This window comes from Oncorhynchus tshawytscha, linkage group LG01 (assembly GCF_018296145.1).
Source record: "Oncorhynchus tshawytscha isolate Ot180627B linkage group LG01, Otsh_v2.0, whole genome shotgun sequence".
Taxonomy (NCBI): Eukaryota; Metazoa; Chordata; class Actinopteri; order Salmoniformes; family Salmonidae; genus Oncorhynchus; species Oncorhynchus tshawytscha.
Window position 1 is genome coordinate 39,867,152 of NC_056429.1, and position 19,299 is coordinate 39,886,450.

A 19,299-nucleotide genomic window follows, 5' to 3' on the forward strand; every position below is an offset into this window, starting at 1 on the left:
AACGATGCTATGGGATATTCATATTCCAATATTCTGGTAAAAACGCAGATTGATTTCTACTGTTGGCCAAACCACGATATTCAGAACATCTTTCTGCAGAAGAGAATCATTCTTTAATATTAAAATCTCATCGGGAAGTAACACATGAAGACGATGCTCCTCCAGAGGAAGCATTTCAGTGGCATTTGATATAAAAACGTATATGGTTTCAAACGAATGATGTAAAAAAAAAACAGCCCTTTTTGTCATAGGCCTCCCTACCTTCCAGAGCGCTCGCTGTCATTATCTCTGGAACCCCGACGTCCTCAGCTCTGGAGATGCGCGCGGAAACCCCAGCTGTGGTCTGAGAAATGCCGACTTTCGATTTGTCATTCGCCGCCTGTCAAAGGTCAAACGTCCTTCTGTACCTCGACTTGTAAGTGGTGTTCGGGTACAATCTACACTCCTGGGGTTGGCTAACATTAGAATTACAAGGACTACGACATCATCATATCATCACCTTATATATTGCATGTGAGCTTCAGTGAAACGAATGCTGCGACCGCCATTTGCTGATCTCACACTAATATGGAGTAGCCTATCTATGTGCGTTCAAGTGTTCCGGATGTCATATAGATCAATACATTGTAAATTGCATAGTTGTGTGCTTGTGAATGATACCTACATAGTGGATCACGACTTGCTGTTTATGAAAGCAAAACCTGGGAAGGATTTCTGGACTGGATAGATTAATAAATTCAATTCCTCACTCACATGTGTGAATTATGTAATAACCCAGTATCCAGCAAATATACATGGGTTTTTATCATTGCCTATATTAGATTTTACCAGACATATTTCCTATATGTAGGCCAATCTAGAGAGATCGCTGTTATGTCCACCTCCATACAACAGGAAATGACAAACCTCTGATGGTTGAGTCTGATATGTAAACAGAGCAGAGGTCATCAGGCTCCAAACTCAGTATTAATCCCTGGTTTAAATCCACTCCATGTGTTCCACCCCAGTTCAATGCACATGGGATTAATGCTGCATTCATAACCAAGTGGGAATCTGGAATTTATCCTTATGCCTGGGATAAACCACTCGAACACCCCTCCAACTGGTAATTACTTGTGTGAAATTATCATCCCTGAGCTCCGAAGTCTCACACAATCTGACCTCTGATGTCACTTACTAAGGAAATTACCTTGATAACAGCATTTTCGGCTTTAAATGCAACAACAAAACATTATTTATAATAAGCAATCTATTAATATGGTTTTTGAACAAGCATGATAGCTGTACTTTTAGTTTATGGTTGATGCAGCTTGTTGGCCATTAACAAATCAGCAATTCTCAATGAGTTCAAAGCATGTGAATGCATCCAAATGGTATTTAAGATTTCTTATTTTTTTCATTAAAAAAATTTTAACAATTATTTTCTCCCCAATTTCATGGTATCCAATTGGTAGTTACAGTCTTGTGTCATCGCTGAAACTCCCATACGGACTCGGGAGAGGCAAAGGTCAAGAGCCGTGCATCCCCCTGAAAAAACAACCCAATCAACACACTGCTCCTTGACACAATGCTCACTTAACCCGGAAGCCAGCCACACCAATGTGTCGGAGGAAACACCGTACACCTGGCGACCGTGTCAGCGTGCATTGCACCCGGCACACCACAGGAGTTGCTAGTGCACGATGGGACAAGGACTTCCCTGCTGGCCAAACCCTCTCCTAACCAGGACGACACTGGGCCAATTGTGTGCTGCTCCACGGTTCTCCCGGTTGCGGCCAGCTGCAACAGACTCTGGACTCGAACCCAGAATCTCTAGTGGCACAGCTAGCACTGCGATGCAGTGCCTTAGACCACTGCGCCATTCGGGAGGCTGTATTTACGATTTCACAACCAGGGAAGCAGGTAGTCTAGCAGTTAAGAGCGCTGGGCCAGTAACCAACCCTAATTGGTCCTTTAAGTTGCACTGGATAAGAGTGTCTGCGAAATGACTAAAATGTAAAAAATGTATGGTGATTACCACCTTCTCACTTGGTTATGAATGCAGCATTACAGAGCCAACTCTGGTGGGGGACAGAAAAAGAGTCGTCAGAAATACCTCCCTTAGTTCTTCTCAGGTTTCATTACAGTAACACAACACATGTGCAGGCATACATAAAAACTTGTGCATGTGTACACACAAACACGTGTACAATTGCAGACACACGCACTTCTCCCTGCTGCCTTCTCTGATGTCAGATCAAAGGGTGTATTGAACAGAGAGGGGGAGAGAGGGTGCTATAAATGTTAGGAGTTCTGTCACAATATACTGCATTGCCATGCATGGTGGACAACAGTGCATTCGGAAAGTATTCAGACCCCTTGACTTTTTCCAAATGTTGTTACAATACAGCCTTTTCATCATCAATCTACACACAATACCCCATAATGACAAATCGAAAACAGGTTTTTAGAAATTTCTGCAATACATTAAAAAAATGGGCTGTAACGTAACAAAATGTGTAAAAAGTTAAGGGGTCAGTATACCTTCTGAATGCACTGTAGATACAGATGCTGCATCACTGCAGTGTGCCTATCGATGTATATGATAACCTAGCTAATATGTCTGCAGTGGCATTCCCATACAATACTCATAGTATTGTCAGTCTCCTATAAAGTCTCCATAGTAGAAATCAGTCTCCTATAAAGGACACACAATAATGTTATGAACAAAACTAATCTTCAGGGAATGCAGCTGAAACTTACAGTACTTTTGCTTTGAATGGTAGACATTTAGTTTATAGTCATAGTAGGCATGTTGCCTGGAACTACTGTTTGACCTTGAGAGTGAAACAACTGAAAGGAAATTCTGAGAAAGTAATTGTATTTTTCTTGGAATATGCCAGATTTTGGACAGCCAGATGATTTATGGACAGAAAACATTCAGTGTTGCACAACAGAGCGTATGAAAAGCTTTCCTAACCACTCGTTCACCACAATGGGTTTGCCATATATATTCTGGGCCAATTGCAGTTTACAGCAGTGACTATTTGCATATTGTGTTATTGAAATCTAAAAGGGGGACAGACACAAGACACACCCTCCCACAAACACTGTCCAACCACTAACCACACCCATCCCTTTTCTTATACAGCAATTCAGATGCATTACACTTTCAACTGGTTAAAACACTCAAACTTTTCAACAAGTCATTAGAAATATTAAGGCCTCTGGCTCTTTGAATATAATCCTACCATTTATCTTTGGCCACATTCAAATCTTTGGTCATTTTTAACACAATTATAGACCCATTCATTATCATCGTTTTTTATTTGGTCTAGTCCTGCGGACTAAACTTCGATAGACTAGGGAGAAGGTTAAATTTGGTCTAACTAAAGTCAACAAAAACTGTTTCAAATTAAACAAAAGAAAAACACATTTATGTAATCCAAAATCTTTTGATATAAAGATGAAACTCTACATCTGATAGAACTTAAAATTAAGCCAAATTATAGAGTGTGCTGTTTATAAGAAAATGTCCACAATAGTCATTTCAGTGGAAATGAAAGACAAATCAGATATACAGAAACCAACAGTTCTGTACACATTGGGTGCTATAGAAGTATCAAGCTCGTTTTACAGTCTTTGGAAGGCATATTTAGAGTTGCACAACCTAGGCCCTCATGTTCTGCAGTCCTGCTGATTTCCGTTTCTCCCTGGGACTTTAAACTTACAATCTGGGAAATGGAAATCAGTCTCAGGGTTAAAAGGTAAGGAAGAAAACCTTCATACACTGCAACCCTTGAGGACCGAAGCTATGCACCACTGATGTATGTAGTGCATAAGACTGTATTTTCAAACATGTTTTGAGACTGAGATAACTGCCAAGCTAATGGCTCCTAACATCTAGCGGTAGTCTTGTCTTGCAGCCATGTACTCAACCAATGTCTTCACTAACTAACATTAGTATCCCCTGGTGCAAGGCCTTTCCTTCTGATGCGTCACCTCTGCTCTCCTCAGGGCATTGGGATGCGTTGTGTGTCTGTCTGTGATGTGCTGGGGATCTTGGTGCTGAGGAGAGAGTTGATGTAAGGCCAGATCCTGTCTGTCTCTGTGCCTGAGAAAGTGTGCAGGATGCCCTTTGACCTGGGGAGGACACACTTTACATGTAAAGTTGCATAAATACCATGTAGCATAATTACATTATATTGTAAGAACATTATAATTATATTGTAACTACATTGTCACTCAGTACTTCTGAGTACTGTATACAGGATAGTCAGGGCAAGCAATTTACACAATGCTTTTAAAAATGTGTCAGTGAAGTGGAGGGTAGACGTACTTATACAGGTCTATGATGGGCTTGGCCACGTCCTTGTAGTGCCTCAGTCTGGCCACTAGAGCCTCTGGTTTGTCATCATCATGCTGGATCAAAGGCTCCCCGCTGATGTCATCCCTGCCCTGGGGGGACAACAGAACCATGACAACTGAATAATTATTATATCAATGACATAACCCCATGAAAATGGTACACAGCTCACAGAGAGTTGTCTTGAACCCCACGCGTTCAATACACTATTCCAAGGTATTACTGATAATTCACAAATACACGAGTTAGGAATATAATAATCTGGCATCGTATTTTCACAGCCTCCTGTAGCAACCATAGGAACCATTGCTTAGTGCAGGCTTTCCCAAACTCAGTCCTAAGTTTCTGATTTTAATCAGCTGCGTAGTGCAACCAGGGGGGCCCGCCCAACCAGGGAGGCCCGCCCAACCTGGGAGGCCCGCCCAACCAGGGGGGGCCCCGCCCAAGGACCGAGTTTGGGAAACCCTGGCTTAATGTTGGTTCTGTGGGAACAGACAGACTAACCGGAAGAATAAACATGTGTAATGGCGATAATAATGGTGACAAAATAGGGAGGAAAAACAATGTTTTCTGACTTGTACGTGTGGAGGGTTGAAGCCCATGTTGTAGACCCTGCCGCTGGCTGGGTGGATCCAGCGGTCACTCAGCCTCTCCTTCAGGGTCTCATAGGGAATGTTGAGGCTGATGACCAGGTCCAGGTCACAGGTACTGTTCAGAGCCTTGGCCTGGGCCAGGGTACGGGGAAACCCTGGGGAGAGTTGGGAGATGAAGCACGGAGACTGAGGGGGGAGTGTGTGTGTGTGTGTGTGTGTGTGTGTGTGTGTGCGCGTGCATCTCACATTGATCCTGCACAACAACTTTATGGTAAATATTTATGTACAGTATTTTGTGTGACATCATAAAGGTCATATCGTTATGTAAACAATCCAAAGACCACATCCTTATCTGTTTCCCTTTAACCTACACTGATATGGACTGGTAGACATACTGCAAATACAGTATTTACTGTTGGTTCTTCTGGCCTGGCTGTGAGACTAGTTAATAGCTGCTTTCAGAGGGTGTAAACCTGCACTACTGTTTACAAACCTTGGACTGCTGCCTGACTGGCCTGTTTCAGCTTGTTTCTGGGTCAGACACAAACCTGTACAGTCAATGTTTCATGATACCTTACTGTGCTCACGTGTTTTTGGTTGTTTGCCAATTCATTAGCCCTCTCTATGTTTTTGCTTTCTCTACGTAGCTGCAAAAAGATCTTTGGAAGTGCGTGTGCATTTCAAGGTGTGTGTATATTGTGTGTGCGTGTGTGTGGTCTTACCATCCATCAGCCAGCTGTGGCGGGTCATCTCCTCCAGCCTGGGAAGTAGGAGCCGGGTCATCACATGGTCAGGCACCAGCAGACCCCTCTCTATGTAGGTCTTAGCCAGAACACCAGCGTCTGTGGAGGGAGGGAGGGAAATAATGAGGCGCAGGAGGAGGAGGAGGAAGAGGAGAAGGAGTCATCATCAATTCCCGATAAGTATAAAGTATTAAGAAGTTTTCAGAAAGATTTCAGAAAGATTTCTAGTAAAAGAGGTGGACTTTTGGCTAGAGGTAGGGGGGCAGAGCAAACCCAGACAGGAATGACCTCTGTAGCTTTAACACCTAAACGATTACCCATTCGCCCTGTTTTCTTCCCACCCCCATTTGTATTGCTTTCTTTACAGCAGTGAGTCACATAGCACATCTCAGAAAGATCTCCAGACCCCTCTAAACTCAAATCATCCATAAATGATTCATGTCATTGAATGACCTACTGACCAAACTGGATCATGACAAATGTCGTTACAGGGGCTCGAATAAAAATACATAGAGCCATAGCATAAGATTCATTGTGTCCATTCAGATGTTCCTAAGGTAGTCTCTCGGGTTTACAAAGTTTGCATGTAAGAGAATGTCTTCATTAATGTAAATAACTCCAGTATAGTAATTATGGAAAACTGGGTTTAGTAAGGCATGGCCTTGAAACGGCACTGTATCTGTAATTACAATCCCACACGTTTTCACTGCCCTTCCTGCAACACATTTCATTTGTGGGCTAAAAAGATTGGCACAAGTTTGGATTAAAAATAGGCACCAGAAGAAGTCAATGGGCTCAAATAAGTCAACTCAGAGAAATTCCAAACATACGTTTGCTATAGACTGTGAAGTTTCAGAGACTACTAACAAATAAAGTTTCATAACTTTGATTCTTTTTGATATGGATAGTGGATCATTTTAGTTTCTTATCAGATAGTAGATTTGCCATAGCCTCTAAATGTAACTAATGTTTTTGTCTCTTGGATGATAGGAGAGAAATGTGCCACTGTCCAGCCCAGTGCCAACTTGCAAGAGACTCTCTTCACCTCACCTCAATTTAGGCCTCTGCTGGTGTTACAATATTGTTGCAATTTATGGCTTAGGCTACTGGAGGCGAATGCTAGTTAGGCTACTATAGGCTAACATGAACAAATATGTAAGCTAGGTTGAAATAATACTACAAATAATAATAATAATAATAAATATTTTAAGATAGGACACTGTATCCCTGAAAATCTGACCGTTTCTACCAACCCCGCTGAGGATGACAAATATGTGGCAAAAAAACAATAAGCAAATAAAAAATACAAAAAAAGCTAAATAAATGGTAAACAATAAATAGATGCATGTCTAATTATTTATCAAGAATAGGCCTACCTGTATTCGCAGCTATATTCTCCCGAACAAAGTCGCCACTGGACAGACGTGCCAGGCCAAAACTTTGAGCAATTCTCTCGGATATGGTCCCCTTTCCCGAGCCTGGTGGACCCATGATCACCGCTCGGAACAGTTTGGCCATCCTCCACTATAGCCTGCAACACCACGGACTGTATCTGTGTCTGGAGGAGACAACATAAATAAGTCCAGGGTTGCTATAGCCTATACCTGCTGCCTTCAATGAAACATTGATAGGCCTAAGCATCTTTCAATGTTGCCCATGGTGTGCACTGTGCACATTATTATCAAAGTCCGTGAACAGATACTTTCTGCTCGTTTTGAGTTAACAGGGACAGTATATCAACAGTTTATTACACTGAATCTAACTTAATTGCCAATTTTCCCGAACTGGTTACGACTTAAAACGGCTACAGAAAAACGGAATTGTTAAAGAGCCCCATTCATCGAATCAGCTAGAGAAATCGAACTTTCCAGATTCCTGATTGTACAGATGGAGGATTTAAACTATGGCGGAAAAAAAACACAACGGGGCAACAGTCAAGCGATGTAGGCCTACCTCACCGATGCCCACAATCCCTCCTCACCTTCGATTTATGCCTGTGTGTCCTGCAAAACGTATGCGTAATATAGCACGTAGTTCACTCAGACCAAGTCAGAAAATGTTTTTTTCTGTTCCCAAGGGACAGTAGCTTGTCTGCGTCTTTAAGAAATGTTTTTTCTCTGCGAATGAATGGAGGAGCTGCCTCAACGCCCTATTTCTCAGCACCTCCCAGACACACCAAGAAGAAAAAATGCGGATGACTTGTGCGCAGGAACTTGGTACAACTTGGGAATCTGGTACCTGTAGTTTTCTATTGTGAGTAAGACGAATCATTTCGAATTGCAACCATATCATATGTAAGTGGCTGAAACGTGAAAGGTAAAGGAGATACGCAGTCAGTTGCGTAACTGAATGCATTCAACCGAAATGTGTCTTCCACATTTCACCCAACCTCTCTGAAGTCTAGAATATACTTATTCTAGAATAGAATATAACCTGGGTCGATTAGAATGGAAGGTCATCAACCATGCATAGTTTGTGTGACCCACCTCTACACTATTCCACACTATTAGGCTAGTAACTCACTTCACAGTATGAAAGTTCTCATCTTCATTTTCTATCCTCAATCTACAACTTCCTGCATTGATTGAGGTTGTATTACTATGCAATTAAAGCTATTCAGATCTATTTTGGGGTTATATTTATTGGCAGTGGTGTAAAAAGTACCCAATTGTCATACTTGAGTAAAAGTAAAGATACCTTAATAGAAAATTACTCAAGTAGAGGTGAAAGTCACCCAGTAAAATACTGAGTACAAGTCTAAAAGTACTTGGTTTTAAATATACTTAAGTATCAAAAGTAAATGTAATTGCTAAAATATTATTAAGTATCAAAAGTAACAGTAAAAATTCCTTATATTAAGAAAACCAGATGGCACAATTTGCATGTTTTTTTTTTTAAATTTAAGGATAGCCAGAGGCACACTCCAACACTCAGATATAATTTACAAAGAAAGCATTTGTGTTTAGTGAGTCTGCCAGAAAATAGGAAGTGAGGATGACCAGGGATATTCTCTTGATAAGTGTGTGAATTGGCCAATTTTCCTGTCCTGCCAAGTATTCAAAATGTAAGTACTTTTGGGTGTTAGGGAAAATGTATGGAGTAAAAAGTACATTATTTTCTTTAGGAATGTAGTTAAGTAAAAGTTGTCAAAAATATAAATAGCAAAGTAAAGTACAAATACCCCCCAAAACGACTTAAAGTAGTTAAAGTATTTTTACTTAAGTACTTTACACCACTGTTGATTGCCACGTTTCCAGATGGGGTAGGAAGTTGATAATGACGTAATGAATGGTAATAGGATAAATCCGAATTCATGAGTAAGAGACCTATTGACAAAACACTGCAAACTACACTGCAAACTACAAAATAAACGCACTTGTTGACAGCAGCAGTCAATGCAGAGCGTAAACGGTAATTCCGGATTGTCGGGGTTCCCTCTGAAACGTTGGCCGTCACCCATCATCATCATTACGCACTGAGACAGTGCCATTCCGCAACATTTGCGGACCAAGGCATCAAGGAATGTACTTGTTGCGAACCATACCGCGGCGTCAGTGTCCAAAAGCAGTCAAATGCTGCGCATGCACAACCTATTGGTGTCTTCAGTCAATGGAACCTGCCTAATCCATCACACGAAAAAAACTAGATTGGAAGATTATCAATTTACTCAGTTAGTTGTGCGGCGAGACCCGGAAACATTGTTTTATTATTTTGTCACATGGCTGAGAGATTTCAATAACAACAAAAAATGGCGACAATCACGTTGTTCGATGTGGGTCTTGCTGCGTCATTAAAACTATTCACGTAAACACGGGAATGAAACGCGCAAAATGCAAGTAAGTAAGACTAATATCCGTCAGATATTGAATTACAAGTAAATATGAATAAGAATTGTCCATGTTCATTTCTATGCTTGGACTACATAGTATTTGTTTTTACCTAGTGAGGGGTGTGTGCAGGCTGGGCGTTAGCGTTTGTCAGCACAATAGTAAAACTCAATCAACACCAATAGCGTTACTCTTTTACATGGTCTTGTTATTGAATATCAGAGTTATTATAGCAATGTATATATGTTTAAAAATGTAAAATGATAAGACGGGCTATTTACAAAGTTTGTTTTATTTTAAATAGCCTTACTCTTGTTGTATTTATAGAAAACAGCAACAAGCTTTCCCGACAACGTGGAGTTGAATATCTGGAACCATTGAAATGTGATGATTGCTTTCAATATTGTTCTTTCGCGTTTTAAACGTGTATTTAATGTATAGGCTACCTGGTCTGCGCTTCACGATTATTGAAGGGTCCGAGATACGCTATCATGATAATATACTAAGTACAGTCTATTGGGAGTTGTATATGCTAATTACATTTTACAGTTACGCAACCAATGTTATGTTTTGCTCGATTGAACTGTTGTCTCAACCTTGCGCAGCAGGTTATTTTTCAAGTAAGTGTTGGCAAGTGCTCCTGCAATTCTGTGATACCAAAACAGAACCAGCAAATCGAGTTGTTTACATGAAGCGGAGGGAGAAGGAGATAGGGAGGAGCCTCCTCCGGTGGGCTACGCGACTGGACTGCTGGAGAGCCTTCGCGCACTGAGGGCGGAACCCCAAGAACCATAACAAGTCCGACGTCAGCTATGTGGTGTGCATAAATTATGCAGTTCAAACACTACCGAGTAAACAGTGGTGACTTCGACCAATTAGCAAGGTTTTATTCCTTTAGTCTACATGTATCTGTTGTATAGGAAATTATCTTTCAAAGGGGTTTATGAAAAAGCTGATATGCTACAGTAGTTACACATGTATTGGTAGGTATTACATTCATGTGAGGTGAGAAAGAAACATCTTACTAATGGTAGTAAAATACCTTTCTAGAATTCTGTAATGCCTGTGTGGAATTCATAGCACATACACAATTCACAATTATATCCTGTGAATAATTACAAAGCTTTGCAGATTTTGGTAACCTATTAGAGAAACCTCTTTACATTACTTCTGCATGCAATGCAATGTTCTCGTTCTGGTAATGTGATACCATGAAATACATAAATACAGACATGATATTTGGATTTGACGTATTGTCAAACATAGTCATTTTGTTACTCCGATGACATGTGCATGAAGTAAATGCACTTTCTGCAATGTCCAAAGGCACCCCCACCTGCCCGACCCTATACAGTGTCATGTCATTCTAAGTCCCTCTTTTGGCACGATTCCATCTGCAAAAGAATAGTGTGACTGGCAAGATATTATTGTTGCTCTGGGCTCCAAGTCGTGTGTGTGTGCGTGCGTGCGTGTGTCATCATGTGTGAGCCTGGCATCATGAAGACGGATGGCATCTGACCCCTTGGATCACCATGGCTGATGTTGTACTGTGCTGGAACTCAGACCAACTCTTGACCAACTGCTGTCTCTTAGCTTCCTAACATGACATCCAGGCTGCCCTGGTTCAGTTATCACTGTGCTGATGCTGTCCATCTTAAAGGTACAGTACTGTGATAACTGAAGGATGGCTGCCACCTTGACACACCCGACCCACTTTGTGATGATGGATGGAGATGGTACTGCTGTATCGAAGGTGAAGTTTTTCATTGATATCACTGGTGCTCCCAACTTTAAAAAGTTAGAACAACATAAAATTTAGGAGCACCAGAAAATATGATTTTTCAACTTGATTGAGATATAGCCTATATTGGGCCTACATGAATTCTAGCTCCCGAAGCACATGCTGTACTCTATAAACTAATATGTAACCCTGTAAAGACAGTTGTTTATTGTAAAAAGCTGTACATGGTTATACAAGTACCTGTTATTGAAGTTACAAAGTTATTTGTAGAATAATAGGTTTCTACATTGTGTAAAAACACTATTTTCAAACCAGCATCCTGCTGTACAATATCACACGTACCCCTGCCAATAAAGACTATGGTGAGTCAATTTGTTTGGTCAATTCTCAAATTTAAATAAAAAATAAAGTTGGTTCTGGGAGTATTCTAAGGGTGATTATTAGGATGCATAAACATGATTAGTGCTTTCCCCCCACAATTCTGGCCTTCAAATTGGCATAAATACTACCTTTAATGGAAACAGCTCTTCTCTAATTCTCTAGACTACTAGATATTTAAGGTTCATAATACAAACGTTCTCCATTTGAATTTAAAAAAAAAATTCTATATCATTCTTATTCGTGCTTATATTTGAATGTACTATTTTATTTGTTCCAAGTTAGCTCACAGATTTGAGGGTTTGTTAAGATGAGAGAGGAGATATTGTGCGTATCCCCGTTCTCCCTACTTACAAGCCTCGCTCAACTTGTTTTACCGTCACAAACCACCGCCTCTAAAGACCGGGCTAAACCAAAAGAGTTTTTGGCCGCGGGGGTGTTCCAATCGTAACATGAGGATTCTTGACCCACCTGTCCCCCGGGCAAGTTACGCGCTTGACCATGACGCTACCGAATCTAAACTCGTCTTTTTCTCTGGTGCACTTGGAAACAGCATTACAGCGAAGGATCATTATAACAACAATTATTATCTGGGTGATTTTTTACAAGGCAACATTTTTTTTTTAAATCAAGGTTGCACAGCAAAATATTTACGATCATATGCAATCAAAATGGTCTCACATTATGTTGTGTCTTGATTTTCAATTGTAATACTTTATAATGATTCACAACGCCCAATGAGTGTAGCCTTTATGTAGAAAGAATGATGTATTACGTAATAAGTTGAAAGGGGGCAAATGTATGTTTTTGTAGCATTTGAATCATTCTTGTTTTTAAGAAAATGCAAATGAATTGGAAAGAAACTGATATGTATACATGTTATTTCTAATAGTCATGATGTGTGGCCACGCACCTCTGATTAGATTTCTATCTATTGTGGAAAAGTATCAAATTGTCAAACTTGAGTAAAAGTAAAGATACATTAATAGAAAATGACTTAAGCAAATCTGAAAGTTACCCAGTAACATACAACTAGACTACAAGTCTAAAATTATTTGGTTTTAAATATACTTAAGTATCAAAAGTAAAAGTTTAAATAATTTCAAATTCCTTATATTAAGCAAACAAGACAACACAATTTTTTTAAACCGATAGCCAGGGGCACACTCCAGCACTCAGACATAATTAACAAACGAACCATTTGTGTGTAGTGAGTCCGTCAGATCAGAGGCAGTAAGGATGTTTTCTTGAGAAGTGTCTGAATTGGACGGTATTCCTATCCTGCTAAGCACTCAACATGTAAGGTGCTTTGGGTGTCAGGGAAAATAAATGGAGTAAAAAGTACATTATTTTCTTTAGGAATGTAGTAGATAAAAAGTAAAATTTGTCAAAAATATAAATAGTCAAGTATAGATATAGTACACAGAAATACTGCTTATGTAGTACTTTAAAGTATATTTTGTTAATTACTTTACACCACTACATAATAGATACAAACATAGTTGTAAAAGTTATTAATACATTTTTAGTATGATTGAAGAATATAAATAACCTAAGATTTGAGGTATTAACATAAGACTCCGGTTTGACACGTCTTTAGAACGTTAGACATACAGGAAGTCAATGCGGAAATCCCCCCCAGACAGATAACCAAAAGATCACGCCACATCTTTTTCTCTCCCCCTCTCTCTGCCCCCACATTCCCCTTCTCTCATTCTCCCCTCCTATAACCCCCCTCCTTTTCAATGTCTGTCCCCTCCCTCACGGTTTGGTTTAACTGGACTGATCGAAGTTGTAAATGGTTTTGAGGGTGAGAAAGGTTTTTGAACCGTAATCGCACAATTTGACTGTGGAGGATATGTCAATCAGTGGAACATCAATTCGGGTAATTAATAAAAACGCCGACAGATAAATGTAAACAAATAACTGTAAATAAAAGTCAACTTCTTATACCTGCTATTGAATTCTGTTTCATATCCCTATTTTTAAACTAAATATCAGCTTTATCTTCTCTTATAGCTGAGAAAGTAGTGGTTAGTTGATGGTTACCTATGGTCTTTGCTTTTCATTTACTACACTGTAAGGACATTCCATTCCCTTCCCTTGCCTTTCTTTCAGTTTACTGGAGACCCTAAGGATATCTGTGAGTCTGGATGTTCCAGATGAAAGCTATAAAATCATTGTTATTCAACACCACAAAGTCTCATAATGAGTAGCCTTCTTAATAAGCACTTAAGTGATAGACACTTTCGTAACTATGTTTGATATGAATTGTGCTATCAATCATACTGTATATGTTGTCAAAATCATCTAAATAGATGCTCACATTTTCACATACCTAGTGGCCTACGTACCAGCATACAGTATTTTAAAAGTTAGGTTTTAACTAGTAAGCTTGTAATACATATAGGCCGATTACAGATAGATAGATGTGGCAATTTTTATTTGTGTCAGTGTCTAAAACATTCTTGGGAAATATCTGCCTATGATTTCCGGCAAACTTAACTCAGTTTTAACACATCAGATATGGGAGACGGGAAGTACCTCCACTACTGGCAAACGGAACCTCCCGTCCCTGTCCCATCTTAAAGGACCTGGCTCTCTATTTCCTCCCACCTCACTAGGAGGATGGTCAGTTTCCATGAGCCTTTTCTCATCTTTTGAACAGATAAAGCTATGGGTCATGAATTAAATATGTAAGTTATTGATTAACAGGGTCAGATACAAACAGGATTGTGACTGTATGTTCCTTACCAAGGACAATCAATGTTTCATGTAACACACAACTGGATGGAATTTTGACGATATTACCGTAACAGTCAGGAATTGATTTTGTTAAACATTCCATGTGTTGTAAATTCAATATGGAATTGCTTTTAGAGTCAGAGTGTGTTTGCATTGAGTGCCTGGTAAAGAGGCAAGATACACTATATATACAAAGTATGTGGATACCACTTCAAATTAATTTGGTTATTTCAGCCACACCCGTTGCTGACAGGTGTATAAAATCGAGCACACCACCATGCAATCTCCATAGCGAAACATTGGCAGTAGAATAGCCATCCTGAAAAGCTCAGAGACTTTCATTGTGGCACCATCATAGGATGCCACCAATCCAACAAGGCAGTTTGTCAACTTTATGTCCCGCTAGATGTGCCCCGGTCAACTGTAAGTGCTGTTATTGTGAAGTGGAAACCACTAGGTACAACAATGGCTCAGCTGCGAAGTGGCACACAAGCTTACAGAATGGGACCACCGACTACTGAAGCGTCTGTCCTCGGTTGCATCACTCACTACTACTGAGTTCCAAACTGCCTCTGGAAGTAACGTCAGCACAATCATTTTTCGTTGGGAGCTTCATGAAATTGGTTTCCATGGCAGAGCAGCCTCACACAAGGCTAAGATCACCATGCGCAATGCCAAGTGTCAGCTGGAGTGGTGTAAAGCTCGCCGCCATTGGACTCTGGAGCAGGGGAAACACATTCTCTGGAGTGATGAATCACGCTTCACCATCTGGCTGTCCGATGGATGAATCTGGGTTTGGCGGATGCCAGGAGAACTCTACCTGCCCGAATGCATTTTGTGTAGGCTTTTATGACATTTATAATTATTTTCTCAAACCCCTTTGTGTGTATTGTAGCCCTTTCATGCAGTCAAGTCACGAGTGGCCTCATGGGTGAAATGTTATGAATGTTTTTAATAATTTCCTAATTACCTCCCATAAAATATAAGGAATGGTTTCATCCCCAATGGCAATACTCTGCACACACACACACACACACACACACACACACACACACACACACACACACACACACACACACACACACACACACACACATACACTCGCACATGCACACACACTTATTCTTCTGTCCTCATGGGGACCTGAAATGTATTTACATTCAAAATCCTATTTTCCCTAAAACCTCAACTTTACCTTAACCCCTAACCCTAATTCTAACCCTAAAAAGTAAGTATATAAGTAGCCTTGGTTTGTGCGAGCCGGAACAGCTCATAGGGCAGGGGACTACCTCCTGTTTCTGTAGTGTGAGGCAGCTTGATGTACAAGTACACCCACTGGACATGGCGCTAGGCTATCGCAGGGCCTTACCCCAATCTATCTCCTTAATGCTGAATGCCAAGCAGAGATGCATCAGGTCCCATTTTTAAAGTTTTTTTGTATGATTTGGACAGGGATCAAACTCACCACCTTCCAATCTCAGGGCGGACACGCTAACCAGAAAGCCCTAATCCAACCCCTAAATGTAAAATAACCTTTTTCCTCATGGGGACGTGGGAAATGTCCCCACTAGGGACAGTTTTCCTTGTTTTATTATCCTTGTGGGGATTTTGAGGAATTTCCAGTCCCCACGAGGATAGAATAACAAGACCACACACACACACACACACACACACACACACACACACACACACACACACACACACACACACACACACACACACACACACACACACACACACACAGCTTCTGCTACATTACAATGGATGTGATGCCATTCAGTTAACTGTAATGCTGATCCATTCTAGGGTTAACAACATAAAATAGTGTCAGTGGGCTACACAGTATCACTTGACTGAAGGAGCAGTGCACCAATCAGAATGCGTGAAGCTGAGCTTGCAGTTGCATTATTTTCGGGAAGAGGGACGTTACTTGACAGGAAGGGTTAGAAAGATTATGAATTTGCTCTCGACCAGAAGGGAAAGAAACTCGTCGGACAATTTTTTTTTCGTTTGGAATATTCCCATACCTACGGATTTTGTCAAGATTAAGTCAGTCTTTATAGTTTCACAACGGATAATTCTATTCTGGATCTATGAACAAAACGATAGGGAAGTAACGTTAGACTTGGATAGCTCGCTAGGTGAGTAACGTTAACATATCAAATATGTGATTATTGATATTGAGTAAAATGCCACATATCCAGGCTAGCTATCCGATATCCTATTAACTTTAGCTTGAATATTATTATTCCTGGGCCTTAGTGGAAAAAAACGTTACGAAGCAGATACAAGCATCAAATTTGGTACAAACAAGGTGATGTGAAAACATCCTAGAAGGGGTGCCTGAAAACCTCCTAGAAGGGGTGCCCATGTCAAATTTAACCAGGAAGCGAGTTATCGCGAAAATCCAAAATGGCTGCCATAACAGCTGGTATTTGACTATAAAAATGGTTATGCAGCAGATAAAGGCATGACATTTTGTACAAACATCCCTCAGAATATATGCTCATTTCAAAATTAGCCAGAAATCAGAATTCAAAATGGCTGCCAATGGTAACGACAATGGTAACGACATTTCAGCTTATAAACATTTCAATAACAATAACTTTTTAGTTGACCTGACCAAATTCACATATACATGTTACTTATAGATCTTTATAGATCTTTCATTCTTTTCGAAAGCAAATCTAAGAAGCAGTAGATCTGTTCTTTGTGTGCTATTTCTATGCTTTTGGTTTTGTACACCAGCTAAAAATACAATATTGTGGTTATAGAAAATATATTTCACAGGGGTTTAGGTGGTACAATGATTACACCAGCGTTTCTCAAACTCAGTCCTCGGGACCCCAAGCGGTGCACATTTAGTTTTTTTGCCCTAACACTACACAGTGGATTGAAATGATCAAAGCTTGATGATTAGTTGATTATTTCAATCAGCTGTGTAGTGCTAGGGTAAAAACCAAAACATGCACCCAGCGGGGTACCGAGTATAGAGTTTTGGAAACCCTGATCTAAACTTTCTTGTTTTGCCAAAAACTGAAATTAGGCAAACTATTATAATTTTTTTTAGCAATTTCTGCATAGTGAACCTTTTTAAATTCTGATTAGTGAAGAAAATAAAAGACTTAGGGCTAGGGATGTTAACCGTTAGTCGGTTAGCCACCGGAAAAATAATAATTTGACCGGTCATGCTTATCAGTTTGAAGGTTAATTTGCATAACTTTGTGGAATTAATTTGGTATCCGAATTTGACAAATCTCCTCAGTCATAAAACAGGAACAGTGTCTTGGTCGACCAGAATTATTATTTTACAGAAAATAGTCATGTAAAGTGAGTTTATGGAGTTAGTTGAGTTAATGGCTGTCTCTAGTCAGAGTGAGCCTCCAGCAAGCCAGAGCGGAGACTCGTTGCTATGCAACTCACAGACACAGTCTGTGTGGAGCAGTGGGAAAGAGAAGAGCAGCACAAATCAGCTAACAACAACAGCTAAGCTAGTAACCAAAAAGGTTTCATAGCATTTCTCTCCTGTTCTACTGGTTTTCATATCAACTTTCTTTCGTTGTCCAGAAGCCAAAGGCACAATCCTAGTCCTATTGACAACCATCCTAGTTGTTGCATATCTATGTTTTCCCTCTTTCTAAATTTCTAATTGAGATGTTAATCTGTCATATGAAACGGCTCGCATCAGGTGTGTCTTTTAGAACAGGGTTTTCCCACAAATTGCAATTTAGCAAATGTAAAATTAGGAAACTCTCTCTTTTTGAAGTTTTTAAATACATTTGAAGCTACTTTTTAAGTAAATACCTGCAGTCAACTTGTGTAATATGTTAGGAGATAAAGAAGATCACATTCTTGATTTCACCTGTCACATAATTTTTCATTATTAAGCTTACCGGTAGTACCCAGTCACATGGTGTTTGTTTACAAGCACACAACAATGAGAGACCAGAGCCTTTTGAGAACGGACAAGTTGTGCATTTGGTTTGTTAATTTCATAGTTAGTTAGCTATGCAGCTGTGATTAGCTTCTTCCAAAATCAAGCATTCGCTTGGTAACAGCAGAGTTCCCTCCTGGAGGGAGAGGAGAGAGTTCCTCTGTCCAGTGTCCGTGTTCTTTTGCCCAACTTAATCTTTTCTTTATTGGCCAGTCTGAAATATGGCTTTTTCTCTGTAACTCTGCCTAGTAGGCCAGCATCCTGGAGTCGCCTCTTCACTGTTGTCGTTGAGACTGGTGTTTTGCGGGTGCTATTGAATGAAGCTGCCAGTTGAGGACTTGTGAGGCGTCTTTCTCAAACTAGAAACTCTAATGTACTTGTCCTCTTGCTCAGTTGGGCACCGGGGCCTCCCACCCCTTCTATTCTGTTTAGAGACAGTTTGTGCTGTTCTGTGAAGGTGCACAGTAGTACACAACGTTGTACGAGATCTTCAGTTTCTTGGCAATTTCTCGCATGGAATAGCCTTCATTTCTCAAAACAGGAATAGACTGACGAGTTTCAGAAGAAAGTCCTTTGTTTCTGGCCATTTTGAGCCTGTAATCGAACCCACAAATGCTAATGCTCCAGATACTCAACTAGTCTAAAGAAGGCCAGTTTTATTGCTTCTTTAATCAGGCCAACAATTATCAGCTGTGCTAACATAATTGCAGAAGGTTTTTCTAATGATCAATTAGCCTTTTAAAATTATAAACTTGGATTATGTCACGATCGTCTAATGAAATAACGGACCAAGGCGCAGCATACGTAGAGTTCCACATGTTTAATTAAAAGAAACTCACAAAAACAACAAAGAAGAATAAACAATACGTGAAGCTCAAGCAGTGCTCAACAGGCAACTACACAGAAACAAGATCCCACAAAAACTCAGTGGGAAAAGGCTGCCTAAATATGATCCCCAATCAGAGACAACGATAGACAGCTGCCTCTGATTGG

At 40.2% G+C, this 19,299-nt stretch overlaps 3 protein-coding genes and 1 long non-coding RNA gene across 8 annotated transcripts in view; 2 read left to right on the top strand and 2 right to left on the bottom strand.

Annotated features, from left to right (window-relative positions):
- The window catches only part of LOC112250636 (DnaJ (Hsp40) homolog, subfamily C, member 6), a 64,107-nt gene extending 63,559 nt beyond the window's left edge, over positions 1-548 (bottom strand). The window contains exon 1 of the mRNA XM_042321293.1: positions 262-548. The gene's annotated coding sequence lies outside the window, so the exon portion shown is untranslated. The remainder of the gene's footprint in view (positions 1-261) is intronic.
- Positions 549-2,843: 2,295 nt separating this feature from the next.
- Positions 2,844-9,079, bottom strand: LOC112250643 (adenylate kinase 4). 4 transcript variants are annotated; one of them, XM_024420983.2, is made up of 6 exons: positions 9,058-9,079; positions 7,058-7,239; positions 5,661-5,780; positions 4,921-5,093; positions 4,319-4,437; positions 2,844-4,122 (listed from the first exon to the last, which is right to left on the bottom strand). In XM_024420983.2, exons 2-6 carry the CDS (start codon positions 7,197-7,199, stop codon positions 3,993-3,995), a joined length of 684 nt encoding a protein of 227 aa, XP_024276751.1. In that variant the 5' UTR covers positions 7,200-7,239; positions 9,058-9,079; the 3' UTR covers positions 2,844-3,992. The 4 variants fall into 4 exon arrangements, with proteins under 4 accessions (XP_024276751.1, XP_024276745.1, XP_024276736.1 ...); XM_024420977.2 differs by lacking the exon at positions 9,058-9,079 and adding an exon at positions 7,635-7,859; XM_024420968.2 differs by lacking the exon at positions 9,058-9,079 and adding an exon at positions 7,663-7,858.
- Positions 9,080-9,082: 3 nt separating this feature from the next.
- Positions 9,083-11,620, top strand: LOC112250660. Its single transcript, XR_002953562.2, has 2 exons — positions 9,083-9,517; positions 9,836-11,620. It is a non-coding gene; the product is annotated as an uncharacterized LOC112250660 (long non-coding RNA).
- A 4,653-nt stretch (positions 11,621-16,273) lies between these two features.
- The window catches only part of LOC112250666 (tyrosine-protein kinase JAK1-like), a 57,676-nt gene continuing 54,650 nt past the window's right edge, over positions 16,274-19,299 (top strand). Inside the window, exon 1 of one of the 2 annotated variants that reach the window (XM_042321300.1) lies at positions 16,274-16,513. The gene's annotated coding sequence lies outside the window, so the exon portion shown is untranslated. The remainder of the gene's footprint in view (positions 16,514-19,299) is intronic. The other variant, XM_042321306.1, reaches the window with a different exon arrangement.